At 33.5% G+C, this 22639-nt stretch overlaps 2 protein-coding genes across 9 annotated transcripts in view; one reads left to right on the top strand and one right to left on the bottom strand.

Annotated features, from left to right (window-relative positions):
* Positions 1-22639, top strand: part of LOC142354422 (uncharacterized) — a 203213-nt gene that overhangs the window by 69924 nt on the left and 110650 nt on the right. For all 7 annotated transcript variants that reach the window (XM_075406711.1, XM_075406713.1, XM_075406712.1 and 4 more), the window contains exons 9-10: positions 1217-1318; positions 1968-2066. In XM_075406711.1, the coding sequence (XP_075262826.1) occupies positions 1217-1318; positions 1968-2066 (201 nt within the window). The remainder of the gene's footprint in view (positions 1-1216; positions 1319-1967; positions 2067-22639) is intronic.
* On the bottom strand, positions 7421-18737 carry LOC142354465 (excitatory amino acid transporter 2-like). 2 transcript variants are annotated; one of them, XM_075406768.1, is made up of 5 exons: positions 18378-18737; positions 10905-11074; positions 10311-10476; positions 8415-8847; positions 7421-7633 (listed from the first exon to the last, which is right to left on the bottom strand). In XM_075406768.1, exons 1-5 carry the CDS (start codon positions 18620-18622, stop codon positions 7598-7600), a joined length of 1050 nt encoding a protein of 349 aa, XP_075262883.1. In that variant the 5' UTR covers positions 18623-18737; the 3' UTR covers positions 7421-7597. The 2 variants fall into 2 exon arrangements, with proteins under 2 accessions (XP_075262883.1, XP_075262882.1); XM_075406767.1 differs by having other exon boundaries at positions 7560-7649.

Here is a 22639-nt window from a genome sequence, read left to right as displayed (position 1 = left end):
TTGATGGTAAGCAACAATTTCATCAGTAAGTTTTTTAAGTTTTTTTTCGATTAAATTAAACAACTCTCCGACGTGCAAGAAGCCACCCAGCTCATCTCGATAATACAACAACTCAACTGTTAATTATTAAGCTGTACCTTAATACTTACTGTTTCATAAATTAAACATTTTCAGCCCCAAATCAAAAAATTGAGACTTATAGCACAAACAGGTCTTAGGCATATATCTTTGCCTTTGATTTGTTATATCCTTTATCAAGTCAGATTGGCATACACAAAGAGATCCCGTATTGTGAGATCTGTAATAGACCGGCCTAATTTGATACTTGCCATTTATATAGGAAACTTTGGCAAAAAATTTACGGACACTGCAAACATTTGGAATTTTATTACGTGCACCTGTGTGTTTTTAAAACGAATAGTGACACAATGGAGGAAGATTTGAGTGGTACTTATCAGAATGGGGATCGAAGCGGGATGCATTGCTTTCGTTTTGCGATGTTTACGCTGAAAGCTGTAGCTTTTTTGCAGTGAATGACCAATCTTGGCTGCAATGATGGTACCGCGTGAAAGTTTCAGACGCAAAAAAGTGGCTATAGTTACTAAAAAGAGCAATTCTGGTCATAAAATGATCTGTCTGAAATGTGGGGAATAATAAGAAAAAGGGCAGTTGAAAACTAGGCCTATTGTAGGCCCAATGCTGTTCCGCTGCGATTACGCAGGAACCACAATTATTATTATTATTATTATTATTATTATTATTATTATTTTTATTATTATTATTATTATTATTATTATTATTTTTTATTATTATTATCATTATTATTATTATTAATATTATTATTATTATTATTATTATTAATGCGGCTGAAAACTATTTCTCATTGCAAAATTCTGCGCAACTCTTTCAAAAATTCTCCAATTTCACCGCTGAAAGTTGCTGGCTCTCTGCCGCACAAAATGTTTATTTTTACAAAAAGTTGCATGTTATTTCCCAGTGATTGATCCAGGTTGTTATGAATTTCGATGTTTGGGTTTAAAAGCAAAACTTTTTCGCTATCCTCCTCGTTTTTGAGTTGCAAAATGTTTTCGGTATCTTCGGCTTTGAAACGTACATTTTTTTGGTATCGATGGTATACAGGACGTAAGCAAGCGTTACAAGTTTTGAACGCAAGAAATTAGATGAATAAAGTGTACGTTTGTTTACCTAATTTCAGATGGACAGAAGTGCCTTGCATATAGCAGCAGAGAGAGGTCACACAGCTGTGGTGGAGATACTCATTGACAGGTTCAAGGCATCCGTCGCTGCACGCACTAAGGTGAAATTTTCAAAAGAAAACTAAAAAATTGATTGTGTTTAATTATTTAGTCAACCCTCTCATCCACCCTCATTTATACCGTTCATTGACCTCCCGTTGCTAATTATGTTGTTGTATAGAACAAGTTCTGTGTACAAAAAACATTCATGTGCGTCTGGTGTGTGATGGCGGTAGGTGGGGGGGGGGGGGGGGGAGTTGCAAGAAATTTACATGATTGCTAAGGTCAAAAGATAGCGAATGAAAAAAAAACTCTCCTTTTTTGTTTGTTTGCAGCGGTAAGTTTAATAAAGATTTTATATGAACTTCAACTACAACCACCCTAAAATGAAGCAACTACTGTCTTACAAAATCTTCTGAGCGAAAAAAACTACCTCGCTCTCTTTATTTAGGATGTAAGAATCGTTCTAACTGAATCACAAGACATTACAAATCAATGTCGCGCATGATTTTGAACGAAATCATAGGCAAGATCTGATAAACTGATCTTTGTTTTCAGATCTTGCCTGATTTTGTTCAGATAATAGCGCGACATAGATTTGTAATGTCTTGTAACTGAGTTAGAACGATTCCCCATACACCCTAAAAAAGAAATTGAAGATGTACAAGTTCTTGAAAGAGGAAATTTTTCCTGATGATTATTTACTTTTAGGACGGAAGTACCCTTCTTCATATTTCCTCCCAGTGTGGTCACCCTGACACAGCTCTCATGTTCCTCAAAAAGGGAGTCCCACTTCTCATGCCAAATAAGGTAAGAAATAGTATTTGTTCTTCTTGTTCTTTTTATTTCTTATTCACATCTCAAGCATATCAATTGAAAGAAATATAACGAGATGGTTAAATATTAACATGTTCCCCGTTAAAGTTAACCCGGGAATTATTATTACCCCGATAATTATTACCGCCAATTTATATTTGAAAAATAGATTCCTTTTTTCAAATTATTTTTTCCTCATTCTTATTTTTTTTAAAAAAAAAACTGTACTTTTGGGAGACAAAATTTTTTTTTTACCTAATTTAGTTGACATGTGCTCAGATAAATTTCTGTTTCTCCTCCCAGGGGAAGTATTTCGGATCATTTCAGTTTGTGCCCCACCCCAGTTCCTCATGCACATAATTGAAGATTCCCAAAGTACAGAAAATACACAACTAATCATTAATTTTATCCGAAAATTATAATATGGTCAAGATGAAACTGAACTAATTGTTCCGATCCACTTTAGTGGGGGAGGAACTATATACTCAAATGGGTTTTTTTGTTCAGACAATTTTGGCCGATCGATATAATCATCGAAGAAAGTTGTGAGTTGTATCATTCGAAAGCCCGTCCGGCGTAGAATATGGAATAAAAAAGATTTTTTTAATTTTCGCTTTTTACAGGATGTTAAAGAGGTTTAAAATTTTGCGAATATTAGAAGTCATTAATCTGTTTTTTTTTTCAAATTTTCGGCATTTTTGACCAAATTTTTGTCAATTTTGCTAAAATATGATGAAATTGTAAACTGGAGGGTTATCGCTGTCATTTCTAAAGATAGAGGAGGGCTGCTGAATGGTTTGATCCGAGTTTTCTGTCGAGAACTTATGCTAAATTTATCGAGTAAAATTTTAGAAAATTTCATCTTCATCAAAAATGGGACCAAATTTGCTGTTTTAGCCCACCTGCTTTAACTATTCTGGAAGTAGACAGCTTAAAACTGCGGTCATATTCTTTTCGAGATCAAAAAAGACTTAGTTTTACTCCCGCTGGCTTTAATAGTTTTCTGGAATTGCAATTTTGCCTGTTTTTTTCAAATTTAAAATGGATAATTGTACAAAAGCATGATTTATTTTTGACAAAATGAAAAACTTTATTTAAAAATTGATCTATTTTGCAACCCGTTGACCAGCTGAGTGTTTTATCAAACGCACAGCACAATTTGAACTGATCTTGATCTCGCCATGGATCCTTATCATGAAAAAAATACTGGATTTTAATGGGGTGCAAAAATTTTTTAAAAAATATTTTGCTTTGTAAAGGTTTTTATTTAAATTACGGTAAATTTTTTTATGTAAAAAAGAACTTCAAATCAGGGCTCATTATTGACAGATACTATCTACAATAAACGAGGCCCAACGAGATTATATTATGGTTTCAGAATTATGCTCATTGTTTTTCATGGCTCTGAGCAGTTGTTTTCGTAAAATTTTTTTTGGATTTCTTGAGTTTTCCTTTCATTTGTTACACTTTTTATAGCCGAGGACTTTTCGTCCCCAAACAACGATCCAGTTAGCTTTTTAGGATTTTTAGGTTAATCTAGTCAGTTTTTATAGTTGTTATCTAAGTTCTGTTTTGACTTTGAATATATTTGTTTTAAGAAAATATCTGTGAATTTTTGAGTTTTGCCATTATTTACCTTATGTTTCTCAACTATGGGCGCAGTCTCATTAAAAACAGGCGGATAACAGCTTACTGTGAATTAAAAATAATGTCGATAATGGTTTTATATTCAACAAATGGTTTCTTTTTTGACACTACGCATTTTGAATTTTTTTTTAGCATAATTACATATTTCATTAGCTCATTTTGTTTCCTTGTCGAATTTTTGCATGATTGACAAGTCCAATTGAAAACAAAAACTTATACGGAAATCGCACAACGTGGGAAAAAACGTATCTGGATATGTTAACTGTTTTTTTTAAAAGTTTTGGGCTGAGACAATGCTTTTTGGGCTGAGACACAGTCATCTCACAAAATTTCGTGGATTTCTTTCTTTTTTTACCTGTTTCTCGGTTTTTTTTGTTTTACGCCACATACTTGATACCAACAGGTCTCAATTGTTTTCTCAGGACGTATAACTCAATCTAGTCAAAGATTTCAGTTTATAGCTGTTTGTTTTAATGACTTTCAATTTAAATTTAAAAAAGGTTTTTTTTTTCATCTGTCTCCTTTTTGCTTCATTTTTGTCACCAGGTATCTCATTAAGTAGAAGTCTCAATTACTTTCGTTATACGTTCTGACTGATTGCGTCGACCATTTAGTTTCGTAAAAATTTTTTGAGATCAATATTTTGTTCAATTTTTGGGTTTCTTTATGTTGTCATGTCTGCGTAGTCTTTTTATAGGGATGACTCGTTGATGTTAAAATGAGGAGACATTGATGATTTACAGTTTTTGGAGCTAACATCTTATAATTATAGTGCCATGAAGAGTGTGATGTCGTATAATTGTTTGAAGTTTTGGCTTTTTTATTTTCTTGTTGAACTAAATTATAAGTGAGGGTGAGTAAATTTCAAGCAAAATTTCCTTTAGTCAAAAAAATAGCAAGAACTTGTCCAAAAATTATCAGTAATAAGCTATCTTAATAGTGAATTTTTATCAAAGTGTTAAACAAATCGATTTTTGAAGGTATGATAATCGCCTTCTGAAAATATGAGCGTTGAAAACGTTGTAGGAATTTTTTGCTCATGGTTTCTCATGGCTCTGACCAGTTGTTTTCAAAAAAATTTTTTGGAGTTCTTGAGTTTTCTTTTCATTTGTTACTCTTTTGTAGTCAAGGATTTTTTGTCCGCAATCAAAGATCCAGTTAGCTTTTTAGGATTTATAAGTCAATCTAGTCATTTTTTTGGATGACTATAAGGATGACTCTTTGATGTTAAATTGAGGAGAATGTGATGGTTTACAGTTTTTGCAGGTAACATCTTATAATTATAGTGCCATGAAGAGTGTGATGTCGTAAAATCGTTTGAAGTTTTGGCTCTTTTATTTTTTTGTTGTTTTTTGTGGGGTTGTGACTTAGTATCCTTATTAACATGCCCAATAGGTATTGCAACCTAATACATTGCTTTTTGTTGAAATCTTAGGTTTGTTACGACTTTTGAAAATATTTGCTTTCAAAAACATTTTTGTGTTTTTGAGCCTCGTTATTTTTTAAAATTGTATTCCAGCCAATTTGTAGCTCAGTCTCTGTAAGCACAGATTACAACCCGCTGTTAAATATGAATTTTAGCTTCAAAAAATTGCTTCTCGGCTTTGCTACTACTGTAATTACGAGATATGATAAAATGTTTGAGATTTTTTTTTTTGTACATTTTACAGTGTTTTTAATATATAACAATAATAATAGGTCCCATTGGCTTTGAAATAATTTTGTGCAATTAAACATTGGATACTGACATGTCTCAATTGCTTCCTATGGAGATATAAACGAACATTTGAATGATTACAGTTGATATCTAATGACATCAATTACTGTGAAACTAATTGTTTTTTAAAAAAACAGAAACGTATTTTTGCACCTCGCACCTTTTTTGTTTCTTGTCGACCTCGTAACAAAAAACAGGTCCCAACATGAACAGACACAATGAGGACAGGTCCCATATCTTTTCTAATAAAGCATAGGTTAAATTGATTTTTTATCCGATGCAAGTTTGTTTTTTTTGTGATTTTTTTTATTAGACATCGAGTTTTGGTCAAAAAAATGTTTGTTGTTTGATTTTTATTTTTGTCCTTTCTAGTAGTCCTATTATCATCAACTTGTATTGGTTCTCTAGCGTGGCATTATTGTTTTCCACTGGTTGTTTATTGAACGATATGTACGTTTTTGAAAGTTTTCTATCACTTCATCATTTGGTAGCCAATCAAGTCAAGAATGTAGATAAGCGGGGTCGGAACATTATGTGCGTGCGCACTTTACGAGGCTCCTTGTTTCTTTAAAAAGTCAAATTGATATTTTACAAATAAGTATCTTTATTCAAAATATATATCCCCTATTTTGCTTTTTTTTGTTTTCAAAAAACTGTAATTTTGGGAGACAAAAAACTGTACCTAATTTGGTTGTCATGAGCTTACTCATATTCCTGTGCTTAACCTACACATTTGAAGACCACGGAATCTGTTTTTAGTAACAAAAATCATCCAAACGTTTTTAGAAGCAAATTTTTGAGCTAGTTGATCAAACCAATTCTGAGAGCTAAACGTGAAAATTTCTGACCTTGATTCATGATTGCTTTGGATTTTGTTCGACAATGATTAATTCTTTTCAACAAATGACCTAACTGAAGTATTACATCAAGCTCAGCATATATTTTTACCATTAAATTCGGATCTTTTATGCAAGATAGTTTTGCCGTAAGAGGAGCTCAAAATTGATCCTCAACACAGCATTTGAAATTAACAGTATCAACTGATACGGTTTAAACAAAGAGGTGACCCTACTGAAGAACGCAACCCTTAACATTGGCTTTCATTTATCATTCAGACCACATTTTGCCTGTTAAGTTTTCAACATGAACAGAAAGCTATTATAAGTGAGGGTGAGTAAATTTCAAGCAAAATTTCATTTAGTCAAAAAAATAGCCAGAACTTGTCCAAAAATTATCAGTAATAAGTTATCTTAATAGTGAATTTTTATCAAAGTGTTAACCAAATCTATTTTTTGAAGGTATGATGTTCGCCTTCTAAAAATATGGGCGTTAAAAACATTCTAAGAAATTTTTGCATAAAAATTCTTAGATAGTTTTTTACGCACATATTTCCGGAACACTAAAATTGATAATAATTAATAGTTAGGACAACTGAAGTTTTTCAGACAAATCCTGGCTATTCCAATGGTTGAACAAAAAATCTTATACGAAATCTACGATTAATCGAAAAGAACACCCAAAGAATTACTGCTAAAAAATTTTTACAATAAAAACTGTGGAATTGGGAAGTCAAAGTCAGTAATTAAGCTTCAAGACAATTTTTAGATAAATTTCATTCAGTTAAGTTGCCAGTCAATAACTGCAGACCTTGATTATTAATTGTTTTTATGAGAATTTTTTTGAAGGGAACAATGATGCAAAAAACAAATTCTAGTTGATAATTTAGCATAGAACATATCGAAACATCAATTAATCGATAACACTCATATTACGTAAACACGTTTTGAAAAATTAAATTTGTTAGACAGTGCATCTCAGCTAATCAACTTCTGAACAGAAATGTGCTCAATATACAATTATGGGGGTGAATGTACTTTCGACGTATTCTTACACTTTTATTGCTGAGCAGTTTAGCTATAAAATACGAATGACACTGGCAAATGTTTTCATCTCACCTATGATAATTGTAGCTGACAAGACAAAACAAATCATCAATACTTCAAATTAAAATAAAGTATCGGACTCAACATTTATTTATTTCGTTTCAAAATTTTAGTTTAGTTAATCAAACCAAAACTCTTCGAGACGCTGATTTTAATTAAAATTGTTAAAATTGCTTCCTCGCTGTTGCCGATTTTGCGTCTCTTTGATTTTGAAAATTTCAATAAATATCATTATTAACTTGGACTGTGAGAGGCTGTAGATCGTTGGTTCTCCAAGCGAAAAAGCTAAACTTATCAATTAAAGGTATAATTTGCAAGAGAATTAATTTAATCAATTTTTTCAGTGCTTAGAAATTGGAGTGCCGAATTATTCACAGAATGTTAAAGGATTTTTCATGGAAAAGCGATTGAAAGAAGGTCACAAATCATGGTAAAATTGAACTATTGTCGTTATCATTTTTTAAAAAAAAAAGTCGCATGAACTTTACTTTAAATTTCTTTACTGCAAATTTCACTTTTTAATCAAGAAAGTAGCAGATGTTTTATTTATCTGTCATAAAATTATGTGTAAAATAATGGTAGAGTGGAGTCTGTTTCTTTTATGTTCCATTTCGCTCGTATAAAGGATGAAAATAAAGTTTTTAGTAATCTTGACAAGCTTTCTTTATACATTTTTTTCGATACCAGACGTAAATCTGTTAAATTTGTTCAAAGATTTCTTTTAATTTCTTGCTTTTTTAAAAAGTAATATCAATCAGAAAAATAAGTTTGCCACTTATTTGTACTAGTTCATTGTACTTTTTTTATTTGAAACAAGATTACCGCCTTTTAGTTCCTTTCAAATATATCTATCGAATATCCAAAAAGTTAAATTTTATTTATCAAAGTTTCGTCATACACATTGTCTGCATCAATATCATTTTTTTTCATACTAAACCAAAAGCCAACAATTTCCAAATCAATTTCCAAATCAATTTCAAACATTGTCTAAACATTTAACTTTTAAATACTCGAGCTTTTTCGCATGGACTTTACACAATAGTCGATGTATTCGTTGGTCATGTAATTTCCAACGTATACTGTATTCATTTCTTGAGGCTGAGATTGCTGATAAATTTGTATCTGTTGTTGAGGTATTGTTTGTTGTTGTTGCTGTTGTTGTTGTTGATGATGATGTTGTTGTTGAGGTACTGGTTGCATTGTTTGTTTTTGCTGATGATGTTGTTGTTGTTGTTGCTGAGGTATTGTTTGTTGTTGTTTATGTTGTTGTTGTTGTTGCTGCTGAGGTGTTTGTTGTTTTTGCGGTGGATGTTGTTGACTATATGTCGCCATGCCTGGTCCTGAAACTTGAACATGCAATATGTTGTTAATGTTGTTGTTGTTGTTGTTTGCAACTTTTCCTTGACAGAAATGGTCCACTATTCCTGCTCCGTACGCGTCGCCAAGGACGTTGACTGACGTTCGAAGTCTGGATTTTGGTGACATTTTCAACAAAAAAATTTTTTTTCAAGGGCATAAAAGTTATCAAAATGAAATGTGAGGTGGTTAACTTTAACTTGGTTCGAATCCCTCTAGCAACCGTAAGTGCACATTATCATTATTTAGAAAAAGAAGTTTCAACCGATGCGTTCTCCTTTTTCTTAATAGTTTGATCACCAGCTATCTAAAATTTCGGAGACTCTTTTTGAAATTATTTGTCCTTACAGAGTTCAAGTAGTTTTAGATCAACAAGTATCAACAAAAAAATGAAAGAAACCGTCTGCTACGGAAACTGGGAAGAAAAATTGATAGTTTTTTGCAAAAAAAAACAAACGGCCGTCTAGATAAATCTCAAATGTTAGTCGATGACCTTGAGTCAACCTAAAAAATGATTCTGTTTTAATCTTTGTAATCAACAGAAAACAATGAAATTGCTTTTTGTCATCTTTCAGATTTGTCAAACAACAGTTGTGTATTAATGAAATGATTAAAAACTTAATGGATAAGAACAATTTGTTCATAAGAAAAAAACTACATTAACATTTTAGCATTTCCTGAAAAGCTAGCAACAAGTATATATATATATATATATATATATATATATATATATATATATATATCAATATATATATATATATATATATATATATATATATATATATATATATTTATATATATATATATATATATATATATATATATATATATATATATGCTTAATGTATATTTCTTATGTTTAATGAAATGTTTATTTAGTTTTTGCCGCGGAAAAAATTGTTCTTTTCCATTAAATCTTAAATCTTCTAATTAAAAAGCAACCCTGTTGGTTTGTGAACTTAAATTGGAGAGACAGAGAGAAACCTGTAGAAACTTTAGACTCACTGTTGTTTTTGTGTTGTTTGCGCTCTCAAACTTAAGTCGGAATTGTCACTGCTTAAAGTGGGTGATTTGAAAATGTCAATTTTTTCCGACTTTCTTTGATCAATGCTCCCAAATCCGTCCGCTCTCAATGATATTTTTTGAGAGCCTGATCCACCCTTACCCTGGAATCCAGCTGCACACAACCGAACTGTCTTCCCCACCTATACCCTATTCTTTCTGTCTTCCCAGCGTTTCCCTATGCTCAAGCTAGCTGTGTCATCACCTAAGTCAACCCCTTGCCAGTAGTTTGCGAGCTAATTTCTGAAACAATCTAAAATAGTTTTTCTGACGTTTCCATGCAACAAAATTGATTAAAATTAGCTCAAAGAAAAGTAAAAAACCCCCTTTTTAATACCATTAATTTGTGATTTTGATAATCATAGTTACATTGAGTTTTTTCGCTCTTAGAAACCTACCTTAGAAAGTTCTCAGCCACAAAAAAGGTTCCTATGATAAAACTCTCTATATATTAGTTTTTTTTGTTGCATGCTTGTTTGTTTTATTTGTTTATTTGTTGAAAATATGCCCAGCCTGTCAAGTAGCCAATCAACAGATAGAATAAGCACAATATCATCCGTAGGAAGTCCCACTGCATTTAAGACTAGAATCATAGTGACCAGACCTGCACCCGGAATAGAAGCCGACCCAATACTGGCCGCAGTCGCTGTTAAGCTAACCGTCAATAGCTGCCCAATATCTGAAATGGGAACATCTAAACTTTATTTTCCCCTCTTTACTGATTCACCCTGTACTAAATTTTAGATTTGTTTCCTTCTTGATTTTCAATTCGTAGAACCCCAGGCACTCGTGATATATTACACGTAATAAATTACTGTGCAAGACATGTGCTGAAAAAAGGGGTGAGGAGGGACGGGGGTGTACTGGGGTCGGGGGGGGGGGGGGTGATTGTGCCACCAGAAACGGAAAAAAAGTAAAGTCCCAAATCTGTAAAAAATTTTCATCCTCTATAAATTTGCCCAGCCGCATTCAGGGCTAAAAACCGCCAAATTTTCAAACAATGCACCGCGTTATTATTTGAGTTGCCACAACTTGTAGGCAATTTTCAGCAGTGATTTTCTCGACCCAGGGTTTACAGGGCAACATAAAATAGGGGAAAGGTCATACCTAATTGTATGTCATTGACTTGTGCGACGAAAAGAGCAGCTACAGCTTCGTAAAGAGCAGTTCCGTCCATGTTGACAGTGGCCCCAATTGGCAACACGAACCTGGACACTCTTCTGCTTATGTGCAGTTTGTCCTCTACGCACCGAATTGTAATAGGCAGAGTGGCCGCACTGAAAAACATTACCCGGGTTGAGGTTTGGCGGTGAATTTTCGTAAGAAATGCGTTGAAATGCGGTGAAAAAAAATAATTTTCACCGCGTATTTCTTACATCTTTTTGCGGTGAATGCGGTGAATCGCGGTGAATTATTTATTTTCACCGCGTTCTCAGTATTCTTACAAAAAAGAATCCTCCTCACACGGGTTTGAACATCTGACCTCCTGCATGCCTTCCACTGCTTAGTCCACTGCGCCAACTTTAACTTACGTATTTGAAAATTCTCGTGAATTTAAATCAGATTGAGTAAACTTTGGAGATCATATGCGGTGAATTTTTGTAAGAAGTGCGGTGAATTTCGCGGTGAATTTTTGTAAGAAATGCGGTGAAATGTGGTGAATTATTTTTTTTCACCGCATTCACCGCTTTCACCGCATTTCTTACATTATTTTGACACAAGAGTTTATGCGGTGAATTTTTGTAAGAAATGCGGTGAATTTTGCGGTGAATTTTTGTAAGAAATGCGGTGATATACGGTGAAATATTTATTTTCACCCCATTCACCGCAATCACCGCATTTCTTACAAAAATTCACCGCATTCACCGCATTTCTTACAAAAAATTACCCTAAAACCTCGACCCGGGTAAGATTTATTAATAACTAGGTTATTAATAAGGTTTAAGGATCTTTTCTATTTGTACCTGGGGCTGCATGATGAATTAGGGGGGGGGGGCACAAACGGAAAAGATCCAAGTATCATAAGAAATACTAATATTTGTAGATGCTAATCACTGGTTCGGCATAAGAGGAAACTATTTTTTTGGTAATTCAAGAAGGTTTGTATATTTTTTCAAATACTCAATTGAACTAAGATTGTACTACAAAAATACCTTGATACAATGATTTGTTACGCTACCTAATGTTATTATATACAATCAACATATACATACAGCTACTCATTTCGCTTAATTCTGTCGCAAAAAGAATAATCCAGCAAGTCAGTCAAATGTAACAAATGTAAACAATGTGTGTTAATATGTAAGTTGTGCAAAGTTGAGAAACATCGGTAGCTCTATTTTGTTGATACTGTAATTCTCCTGATCAATACTTAGAAAGCGTTGTGCCAATGCCTCCGTTTTTCAGCCGTCCAAATCCTGTTGTTCAAGTGAAAGTTTCTAAGTTTTCGCGTTTCTAACTTCACTAAGTGATATTTCAAACTCTTGAAAATGAAAATCTTTATCATCGGTTCAGATAACTTACCCCATTTTGTTCCATAGAGGGAAAAACTTTGATAAAAAACAGCATGAGGACAACTTAAGTAACAGGATACACGCCTCTCAAAAGATCATGGTACTAAACAGCTATTAAGTTCAGCAACCGATGCAAACTTGACCCCAAAAGCAACACGTGATGCAGCCAAATTACTGACTATTTGATTTTTGAAAAATTTTTGTCCGATATTTTGAAGTCCAGCGATACGTTTTATATCTGGTTTTTTAATCAATGTTATTAAAGACATATATTCTAATCAGTTGTTGAAATTGGTTAAAATGTTTTAACTTATTGACTAGAAGCTTTCTTTAAGTAATTCTGCTTTGTAGTTGAACATTTCGCATCGGCACAAAAAATGATTAATTGTTTAGCGAGAGACAAATTTGCGGTAAACCACACACACAAACACAAACATTTTTAAACCATATAAAGTGGTATTTGAATTTCATGTCGTGGCGGTTGTATTTAGCGTAAAATGTCGCATTCTGAAGTGTTTTCTACCATCAAAATTCGCTACGTAGGTGTCCTCCCATAATTTGTAATAACATGGCTAGTGCGAGTCTGTGCGTAGCACAGTATGTTCCAATATACCTCTCAAGTTGCAAAAATCATTGAATTCTGTCAGAGAAACCATTGGAAGAGTTCGAAAGCAACTTATATACTCTGGAGAAAACTACCTATACCGTTTGAACCAAAATATGCCGTTTTTTTATTCGGCAGAAAAAAACTAAAACTCTTGAAAACTATCTAGAAAGATATGTATCGTGAAAGTTGAAAGACAGAGACACACACAAACCTTTCAAAAACACACACAAACACACACACACACCACATTATACCCACAAACTCAAAAATTCAAACCCCGACATCAAAAAAACTTTTTTAAAAAATTGTAACTTTTGGAAACTGATCATTTCTCAAGGTTCGTCGCAGTTCCTTTTGGTCTTTTTCGTTTTTTTTTTAATTAACTAAGTGTGCATAACTAGTTGTTTGAATAACCGTTTCATGGGCATAATTGGTCATTTTTGTTTTTTAAAAGTCTAGAGATGTGATACTCAAAAGATATAAAGAACGCATTTTTGGTTTTTGGCGTATTTAAAGCCTGTCAGACCAACTCTACTTCCCTTTCTCTCTCATTCACACATACCTCACACAACACACACACACACACAAACACAGACACACACACACACACACACACACACACACACACACACACACACACACACACACACACACACACACGTACACCCACCACCCACACACACACATACACACACACACACACACAAAGACAAACCCATTCTTTAAAACAAATTTTTGGGCGAGTGATCCTGACTCATAGTCTTTTACTATTTGTTTGACTCTTATTTGTTTTTTTTTTGCAAGTTTAAGCGTGGATTTTTTAAGGTAATAGAATTGACATTTTTGAAAATTTTCCAAAAAAAAGTTCAATCAAGAGCATAAAGAGCCACTTCGCTTTTAAAATCTGGCAGATGTTTTACCAACATAGGTTATTAAATACTATTTAATCAACAAACTGTTTTGAAAATTTGGAAACCACAATTTCTTGCAAATATTAATTATTTTTTATAGTTTCTAAGATTTCTCACATTTCTGCACTGTTCCTTTTGTTTTGGTTTAAACATGTTAGTGAACATTAAAGGCTATCCTTAAAGGCTCTTATTTAAAAGAACTGAAGATCCTTTTCAATTTCGCCATAGAATTTTTTAAGTTCTCCCCTATTCGAAGTTTCTGATATTTTTTATTTATTTCAAAACTCCGTCCTGCGGACTAAAAATTCGTGTTTTCCTTTTTTTTTCTACGATGCTTGAACAAAAAGTGAAAAGGCCAGCTTCGCATATATTCTCCAATTTTGAAAAAAAAAGTGTTGGAACAATTTAAAAAGTATTCGTTGTTATAGTTGTCAATAATGTTGTTTAACGAAATTGCAATGGGGCATATTTTGATCATTTAACTACCTCCAATCGACGCAATCTTTCAGTAATATCCGATCATCGAGCGCCTCTATAAATCATGGAATAAAAGCACTAAACTTTACTAAGTTGATTTCGCATTTAACAATTTGTCAGGACCAAAGATAAGGTGAGAGTAGTAGATTACATTTCTGTAAGCGGCCGAAAAGTCTACTCTTACTTCAAATTATGATGAGTAATTGTAGATGAAAGTTGGCAATCAATTACACGCAGTTCAAAAAATAGTCTCAAAAGCTGACTGAAGATATCAAACGGATTGCATGCAGTGCAGCAAAAAATGAGCAGACCCGAGGTGAGAAAAATTCAAAAAAACAGTTTCAAATTGAGTAGCCAAAAATACTTGTAAAATAGCAACCAACAAGTAAAAATAGGTCAGCGGATGTCGCAATAATTAACACAAAAAATCAAGAAGAGATTTGAGTAAGAAAATGAATCAAATTTTGAACTATTTTGAAGCCATTTAAGTGGGCTATAAGTGGGTTGCTGAACTCATTTTCTCCAATTATGACAACAACAAAACAAATTTTTTCAGAATTTTGACAATTACCAGTTTAATTGAGGAGTCACATAGTGTTATGAAGCAAACAGCTCTATCACGATTGACATTTTACAATTACATATCGCCAACTGAACTCATCGTTTTGATTACACAACTGGCGACCGATGCAAATTGGGCGTCAATTACAACGCGTGATGCATGCAATGTTCTGCAACATGATTTCAAACTTTATTCTTTCAAAAAATTGCCACAAAAAGGTTTCTTGTGACCGTAATAACGAAGGAAACAGTTTTCAGTACTGCAAAAAGCATAATCAGGGATAACGAAGAACACTGCAAGAAAATTTTGCCATACGTTTTATCCCACGCCGTTCAGGGCCCATTTGTGGCGGGCGTTTCAGGATCGGTAGCTTCGCGTAGGCGGCCAAAAGTAATCTTTGCATCGATATAACTTAGAAAGGTCGTATTAATAGCTATTAAAGGACAAACAAAACCAATTCGTAACGATCCGTTATGGACATGCAAATATATTTTGATGGACCAACCTCTGTGGAAAAAACCAAAAGTTCTACCTGCTAGTTTGCAATAGCCTCTTTTGAAAAATTCCAGCAGTTTGATCATACGAAAGCGTTACCGGAATTAATAATCAGATATTCCTACAAAACAGTATTTTTTGCTTTGCATCCCACTCAAAAGATTTAGATGATGAAGCTAGATGTGAAATCAGTCGGCAAATCACGCCATTTGATCACATCAAACTAAATTGAATCAACTGAAGCTCAATTTAACAACCTTAAGGCCAAATGTTGAACTGAAAAACCAATGCAAGTTATTGAATGCAGTTGGGCATATAATAAAGACGATGTTTCTGCAAAATAAATTTTCAGTTCTACAATTTTTTCATTTACAATGTGAATAGAAAAAGCAACAACTTTATCACTATTTGAAACAAATTTTGGCTGTAAACCAAATCCACCATTAATTAATTCTATTTAGAACCTGATAAAAAATGCGGACCTATTCTGTTTCCCCCCTCCACCAGCTTAGTGCGTATAAATCTTTTATGACCCCCAGGCGCACGTGCTATTTTCTTACATGGTAACGTGCTATATAACACTGGGGGACGAAACAGAATAGATCCAAAAATTCTATAAAACCCTAATATTTTACCAAAAATTCTATAAAGCCCTATCACATGCGTTTTTAGATATGGAAAAAATTTAGATTTTGGACACAGAGTTGAGCAAAATTTAGACGCCACAATGAGCTGAAATGGAACCGCGATAGCGTCAACCGAAAAGCAACTCAATAAAAGAACAATAATAGGCTTGGCGAACATGTGTCAATCACCTTGAGGCATTGATTCGATGGGAATCTATCTCCAAATTAGAACTGGCAGATAGAAAACTACAAAACAAAGGTTTCAAAACTTTTTGACAGGCTACATGAAAATTTGATTCCTGAGTTGCTGAATTTTCTGTCCTCAGACTGAAAGTTAGCTGAGCAAATTAAGTTTTTTCAAATGTGCCTCATGCTCTGAGTGTTTGTATGTCGACTGAGCCTGCGGAAACAACTGCAACTGCGGCGCAAAGGTCTAACAAAAAGTGAATGAAGTTTGTTTCTGGTCACAAAGTTACCAGAGACCTTCAGAACCACAAACACCAGTTTGGCCAAAAAGTTCTGCATCAAAAATTCGAAAAATGAAAAAAATAGTCGCCACACATTTTTTTTTGCGGGATAGGGCGACACGAACCTGTCAACGGTATCATATACGCAATTTTTCAAAACAAATCCCTCTCAAAGAGTTTGCGAAAGCAGCAAAAAACAAAAGACCAACTGACAAAATGTAGAAATGCTGATACCATACTTTACAGATTTAACGGTGCAAAATTTTCAAATTCAGATTCAACAATTCAGTTTGGATTTTGCTAACCTATTGTAAATACAGTACTCCAAAGTTAAGTATCACTGAAGTTTGATTCAGATATATTGAGTGCTAATGAGGCAGAAGGTGATTGAATATAGAAGTTAGGAAAAAAAACTCTCGCTAACTTGAAAAAAAATTTCAAAAATTTTAAATTCTTTTGGGTATGATAACCAGCCGCTAGTGTTAATATTTTTGTGTAATTCAATTGTCTCTCTACGTGTAAAATCAACTAATTTCGTTTTTCGTAACCAATGGCAAGCTGATACAACTTAGTTATATCTCAATTGTATGTTGTTCACATTTGTATGTGTTACAGTTTTCTATATTAAGTTCTGAGGTTATTTTGAATTTATCCTGAGCAGCATATTTGATAACCACCATTAATAAGCTCTCTTCCACTTCGATAAATGGTCAATTAAATCTATACATTTTGAGTCGAACAACAATATCAGTAAGGTTTTACTCCTTCTATAAATTTCCTTTTAGAGAAAGAAGCTTTGTGCATTGAAAATATGCTGGGATCTCATTTTTTGTCAACTCATTCCAATAGCATGTGTAAAAACGTTTTGATCGGAAACGAAAGAGCACACAAATAATTTTTTTTCTTAAAAACATACTATATTGCTTTCGATGATCTGATCAAAAAATGTTAATATTTATGATAACAATTTTGCGTAGAGCATTTCGTCAGAGCAGATAAAAATGTTCGAAAAATTGTCCGGCTTGTCTTTGTAAGATGTACATGAACTTTCGTTTCACTGCGCTTGGAAATATTAATGAACAATTTAGAGGTTTGCAATGAAGCTTCGTATAAATAGTTGATACCCAGGTTGAGGTGTGCGTCAATGATCAAGCAATTAAAAACGCATGGGGGGTATCATGAGTTTATGATTACATGGACGAGCGCCATATTAAAGTCTGCCTGCATGATCCGACTTCCTTGTCAAAGTCTGCCTAAAGTCTGGTCATAAACGAGCTAAATTCTGATCATTACCGAGCTAAATTCTTTTTAATTTTGGTTCTTGTGTTCATTTTTTGTTCATTAAAATATTGGTAATCCACCTGATTTTGAAGTTTCTCGTTATGATTTTGAAATCATTGTGTTCATATTTTTAAGAACCTTTTTAAGAAGAACCTTTTTTAAGAACGTTTTAATTAATGACTGGTCTCTAAGGTTCTTACTTAAGGTCAGTAAAAATTAATATAGATTGTCTCTTTCAAATAAAATAATCCTTTTGTTCATTTTCCCCGTAGGTTATTAAACTGCTCAACTGTCATAAATTTTTGCAACTTTCTGAAATGATCATTTGAAGCATTTACAACTCAATTTATACTTGATTGCTGACAACTTTTACAAATTATTTAAAATTACCTCATAATAGAAATATATTAATTTTTCATCAGTTTAATTTCAATCTTCCAAACCTTTATAAGTCATAAAGAGTTATAAAATTTATATGTCACCCAAATCGGTAATAGAATGCAGAAATATCAAGTACCTGTTTTATTGCTTTTTCACTGAACTAATTTGCTTCAAAGTTTTGAAAACTTGAGAGGTTTGGGAACTTCAAATTGTGACATTTATTTGGGCTACAAATTCACAAGATCAAAGTAATTTCTCACCTGGAAGCTGTGCCCAAAGCTGTAAATAAGGCCTGTGAAACTGCCATGAAATAATGAATTGGGTTCTTTCTGGTCACGAGTAAATAAAGCCCCATTAGGGTAATAAATGTGTGAATAAATAACCCTAAACAAACCGTAACCATATATCTAAATAAAGAATTTGCTGTCGTTTCTATATCCTCAATTTCTAGGATTTTCCCAGTTATGAGTGAACAAATTCCGAATGGACAGAACCACATTACCATAGAAACGCTTTTTAAAATCGCTTCGTTGATTTCGATGCATAACTTGACTAATAAACTATCGCTTTCGTTTTGAGATGAAAAAACCGCTCCAAGCAAACAACTAATAAAAATAATCCCTAAAGAATTCAAACCGTCAACGTGAACTAATTTCTTTTTAGTTTGTATAAACGGTATTAAAACGTAATCATAAGTTTTCGGGTTTTTGCCTTCGTCTGTCGAATCGGGGGGTAAAGTGACAGTTTGCTTGAAAACCAGGGCATTATCTGAATCCGGGGGTGTAATCTCTGGGATAATTTTGAGTGGGTCGTTGTTGTTGTTTATAAGTTGACTGCTAGCTAGTGGGAAGCTTTCCTTTTTCACTTTTCGGTAAACTGTTTGGTTGTAATAAACAGTCCTAGTTGACTGAAAACAGGCCTGAAACAGAAATTCGCGGAGTGAAATATTTTTGCAAACTGAATTTATGCACAACAATAAATTTATTAGTTTATACTACGAAAAATCTTTAGTATACAAAAATTTAATTGATAGTTTTTCGAGGCCTCTTAACTTCAGCGACTTTTTCCTAAAGTATGTCCGGTCGGGCATAATTTATGACTATACCGGTTCGATCTATCGGACCCAAGGTTTAACCTAGAGTTATATATATATATATATACATACATATATATATATATATATATATATATATATATATATATATATATATATATATATATTATATTTTTTTTACAAATTCGTCAACATCCGCCCTTAACGCAACGATTTGCTAATTTTTAATCTCGAAACCCAAATTGTAAATTTTTGCTTAATTTATAGAAATAGATACTTATTTGCCGGAGTTGCAAAAAATAGATATTAAGCTTTTGACACGTTGTTTTTTTTTGAAGTATCGTTTTCAGATTTGAGTTGGGAATCCTTATGTTAAAAATCGAGGAGCTTCAATGGTTTTTTTGTAAAATATTTGCTGTTATTTTACGAGCATGTAATTTATCCAACGAGTAAGTTTATGCACTGTTTTTTTCCAAAATGTAATATTTTGATAGGAGTGTGTTCCGGTCAAGAAAGTGTGTAACAAAACCTTGTAGACTATCACACATATTTCCTGCTAACCATACAGAGGCATCTATAGTTGATGGCAGTCATATAATGTCATATATGATTGGGACTAGTTCCCGGTAGCCTTAAAAAAATATATATGATATCCTGCTTACAAAATAATAAAACATTTTTGATAGTCAATATTCTGTATGATTTTCATTTTGGGAGACCCTGTGAATTTTTTTTTAAATGACAATCGTGAATTATTACAAATCTTTGTTATCAAACTTTGATTCGGAATCAAAAATTTTTGCTCATTAAAGGTTCAAATAAGTGTGTTTTTGGTTGAAGAATTCTTCATTCTTCTCAATCGCTCTTTATAACATCAGTCCTGTTCTCCTTAAGTTTCAGAATTCTTCTCGTTTCAGTCTTCATTGAACTCTTGAAAATTATTTATGTTCTCCCCGCTCATTGGGTGAGACAATATTTACAAAAACGCAGGTCCCCTCTCATTGGGCGACACTTCTCAAAAGACTCCACTCTTCTTGGAGATCACAATGTTTGCCCACAATAGAATTTGTCCAAAAATATTGCGAAAGCTGGGGTTACGGGACTCGGGCAAGCAACATTGTAGCCGATCCTCTTACAATCACAATGGAAACGGACTGAGCCAATCTATTAAAAGCGATAGCATGTCCCTGCGACTGATAATTCCTGCTGTCAGCTAACAGAGCTATGCGCTTTAACGCTTTCTTGAGAGTAACTGACAGACCACCCAATGACTCAACAGCGAGAGGAACAAACAAAAATCCTTGCTCAGAGCAATTTTTTTCGTGTTGTGCATACTTTCGCTCTTCGGCTGCTTCAATCGCGTAACCAGACTTCTCTGCCGCATGATTTTTAATGTTTGGTTGCAGTGGAGAAGTTACGGTGACGTCTAGAGCAGCTGGACGACCTGATTTCCATAAAAGCAGAAATATGTTGCCAGGGCGATAACCGTTTCCTGCAATAAGGTTCCGTTTTTCGATGACTGGGGACAAGTTAGCTGCTGAGCAGGTTGATGCAAAACGGTCACGAATCCTGTCATGCCGAGAAATTGCATCCCCTCTTCCGGTACAGATGACGGCGTGGTCACCAAAATGTCAAGGGTCCCAGACCTGCAGTAAGGGCATTTTCTTTCATCTTCATAAACTGCAATACCTAGTCTGTATTTGACACTAATTTGAAATTCACTGGGACTCAGATGGAGACCTAAGGCAGGAACTGGAGGTGCCGCAAGCCATGCGCCGGAATGAGGCAAACAGAGTGATTGCAGTCTTGCTTTCTCTCTGTTTGACGACTGATTTCTCAGCAGCTCAGAAAACTTTTCAGTATCTACAGCTTCTTGAAATTTCAAGTTGAAAGGTTCAAGGCTTTCATAGAGTTCCTTAAAAACCCTACTGTCTGACGCGCGCTGGTTTGTAATTTTCTGAACCAAGTCATCAGATGCTAACACTGAGCCCACATATGCGGCTTTGTATTGCTCTTGCGATTGTCGCACTCCGAGGCCAGAAAAGTTTATTGGCAAGGTTGACTGCATCCACACATTGTCACAGGTGACAGTACCTATTATTTGATCTAACGCATCCCGTTGGCTGGAATCGAAGACTTTTAAAACATCGATCAGATGTCTTGTCGGCGTGTTAGTGCGTAGAGAGTAGACTACCTTTGGTGTCCCTAGGCAATAGCGAAGTGAAAATTACTTAGAAATCATACAAAGTGATATCTGAAACAAAAAACCTTGAAAATTATTGTAAAATTAAATCAGAAGCTCGATGCTACTTTAAATCTTTTCTGCCCAGAGAATCCATTTATTCTAATTTTTGCATGCAAAAAACGACAAAATTGTTGTCTATTTTTTTCATACATTTTTATATGAATAATCCTGATCGATCTAGTAAATTTCCAACAAAGGGCTAATTATGTCTTTACCTGTTCAAAAAAACGCAGAGTTTTGAATTATATATATATATATATATATATATATATATATATTTTTATACATTCCGGAAAGTCTTGTAAATTTAGTGGCTTCTTTTGTGGGCCGCTAAATTCTAACAGGACTTTGATGAGGGCTCGCTAAAAAACAAAACAATTGAAGATTTCCTGATGAACTTAAAGTGAACATATATGATTTTCCTGGTAATCACACAAGGACATATTTGGTTTTCTAGTAATCATAAAAGGACTATTTTTGATTTCCTCTGTTCCATCCAATGATCGATTTATAAATTAAGATATTTTCTGTATTCTATCATATATGATTCTTGTATGCCTACAAGGGTTGTGTAACCCAGGATAAAATTATCGGCTTTCTGCTAATTAAGAATCAAAATTGAGATGAATCTGGCAAATTTGTTTTCCTAAATACAAGTAGCGGCTAAAATTTTATGTATGAATTACATTTAGATCTCTCAAAGTTTTTTATTTGCCCAACATTTTTCTGCAATTGTCTCCTTGTTTAAAAATTCCTATTTAGTTGTTGAAGAAATCATGTTTTTTCTTATTTTTCTAAACCTTCTCCTTAATGCTCAAGCAAATTCAAAATTATTGCCTGTCTGTCGAGTTTATGGAAATCATTGAACATTTTTCAAATACTCTTTTCAAAAAATATCAGAATTAATTCTAATGAAGAGAATTAAAACTGTTTGTTGTTCGTTTTTAAGTTAAGTTTTTTGAAAAAAAAAATGTTCCCGGATGACTCCTGTTTTTAGCTTGTGTGCATCAATATATATTTTTTTTCGCGTTGCCACTTTGTTTTTGCCTGATATAAGAGATCAGTAAAAGTTCAAAATTTTAGATCAATTGACGTTTTTATTCTAAAATGAGTTCTTTTTTGTTCATTTTCCTAAGTTTTTAAAATTTACCTCTGATGCAGCATTCGTACTTTATTTTTAGGTACAGTTGTTGACAATTTGTGTTTTTGGATTGAAAGCAACA

This window comes from Convolutriloba macropyga, chromosome 15 (assembly GCF_964194025.1).
Source record: "Convolutriloba macropyga chromosome 15, txConMacr16.3, whole genome shotgun sequence".
In the NCBI taxonomy this organism is placed as follows: Eukaryota; Metazoa; Xenacoelomorpha; order Acoela; family Convolutidae; genus Convolutriloba; species Convolutriloba macropyga.
The sequence above is the reverse complement of the archived record's forward strand: the minus strand, read 5'-3'. Positions and strand labels throughout refer to the sequence as shown.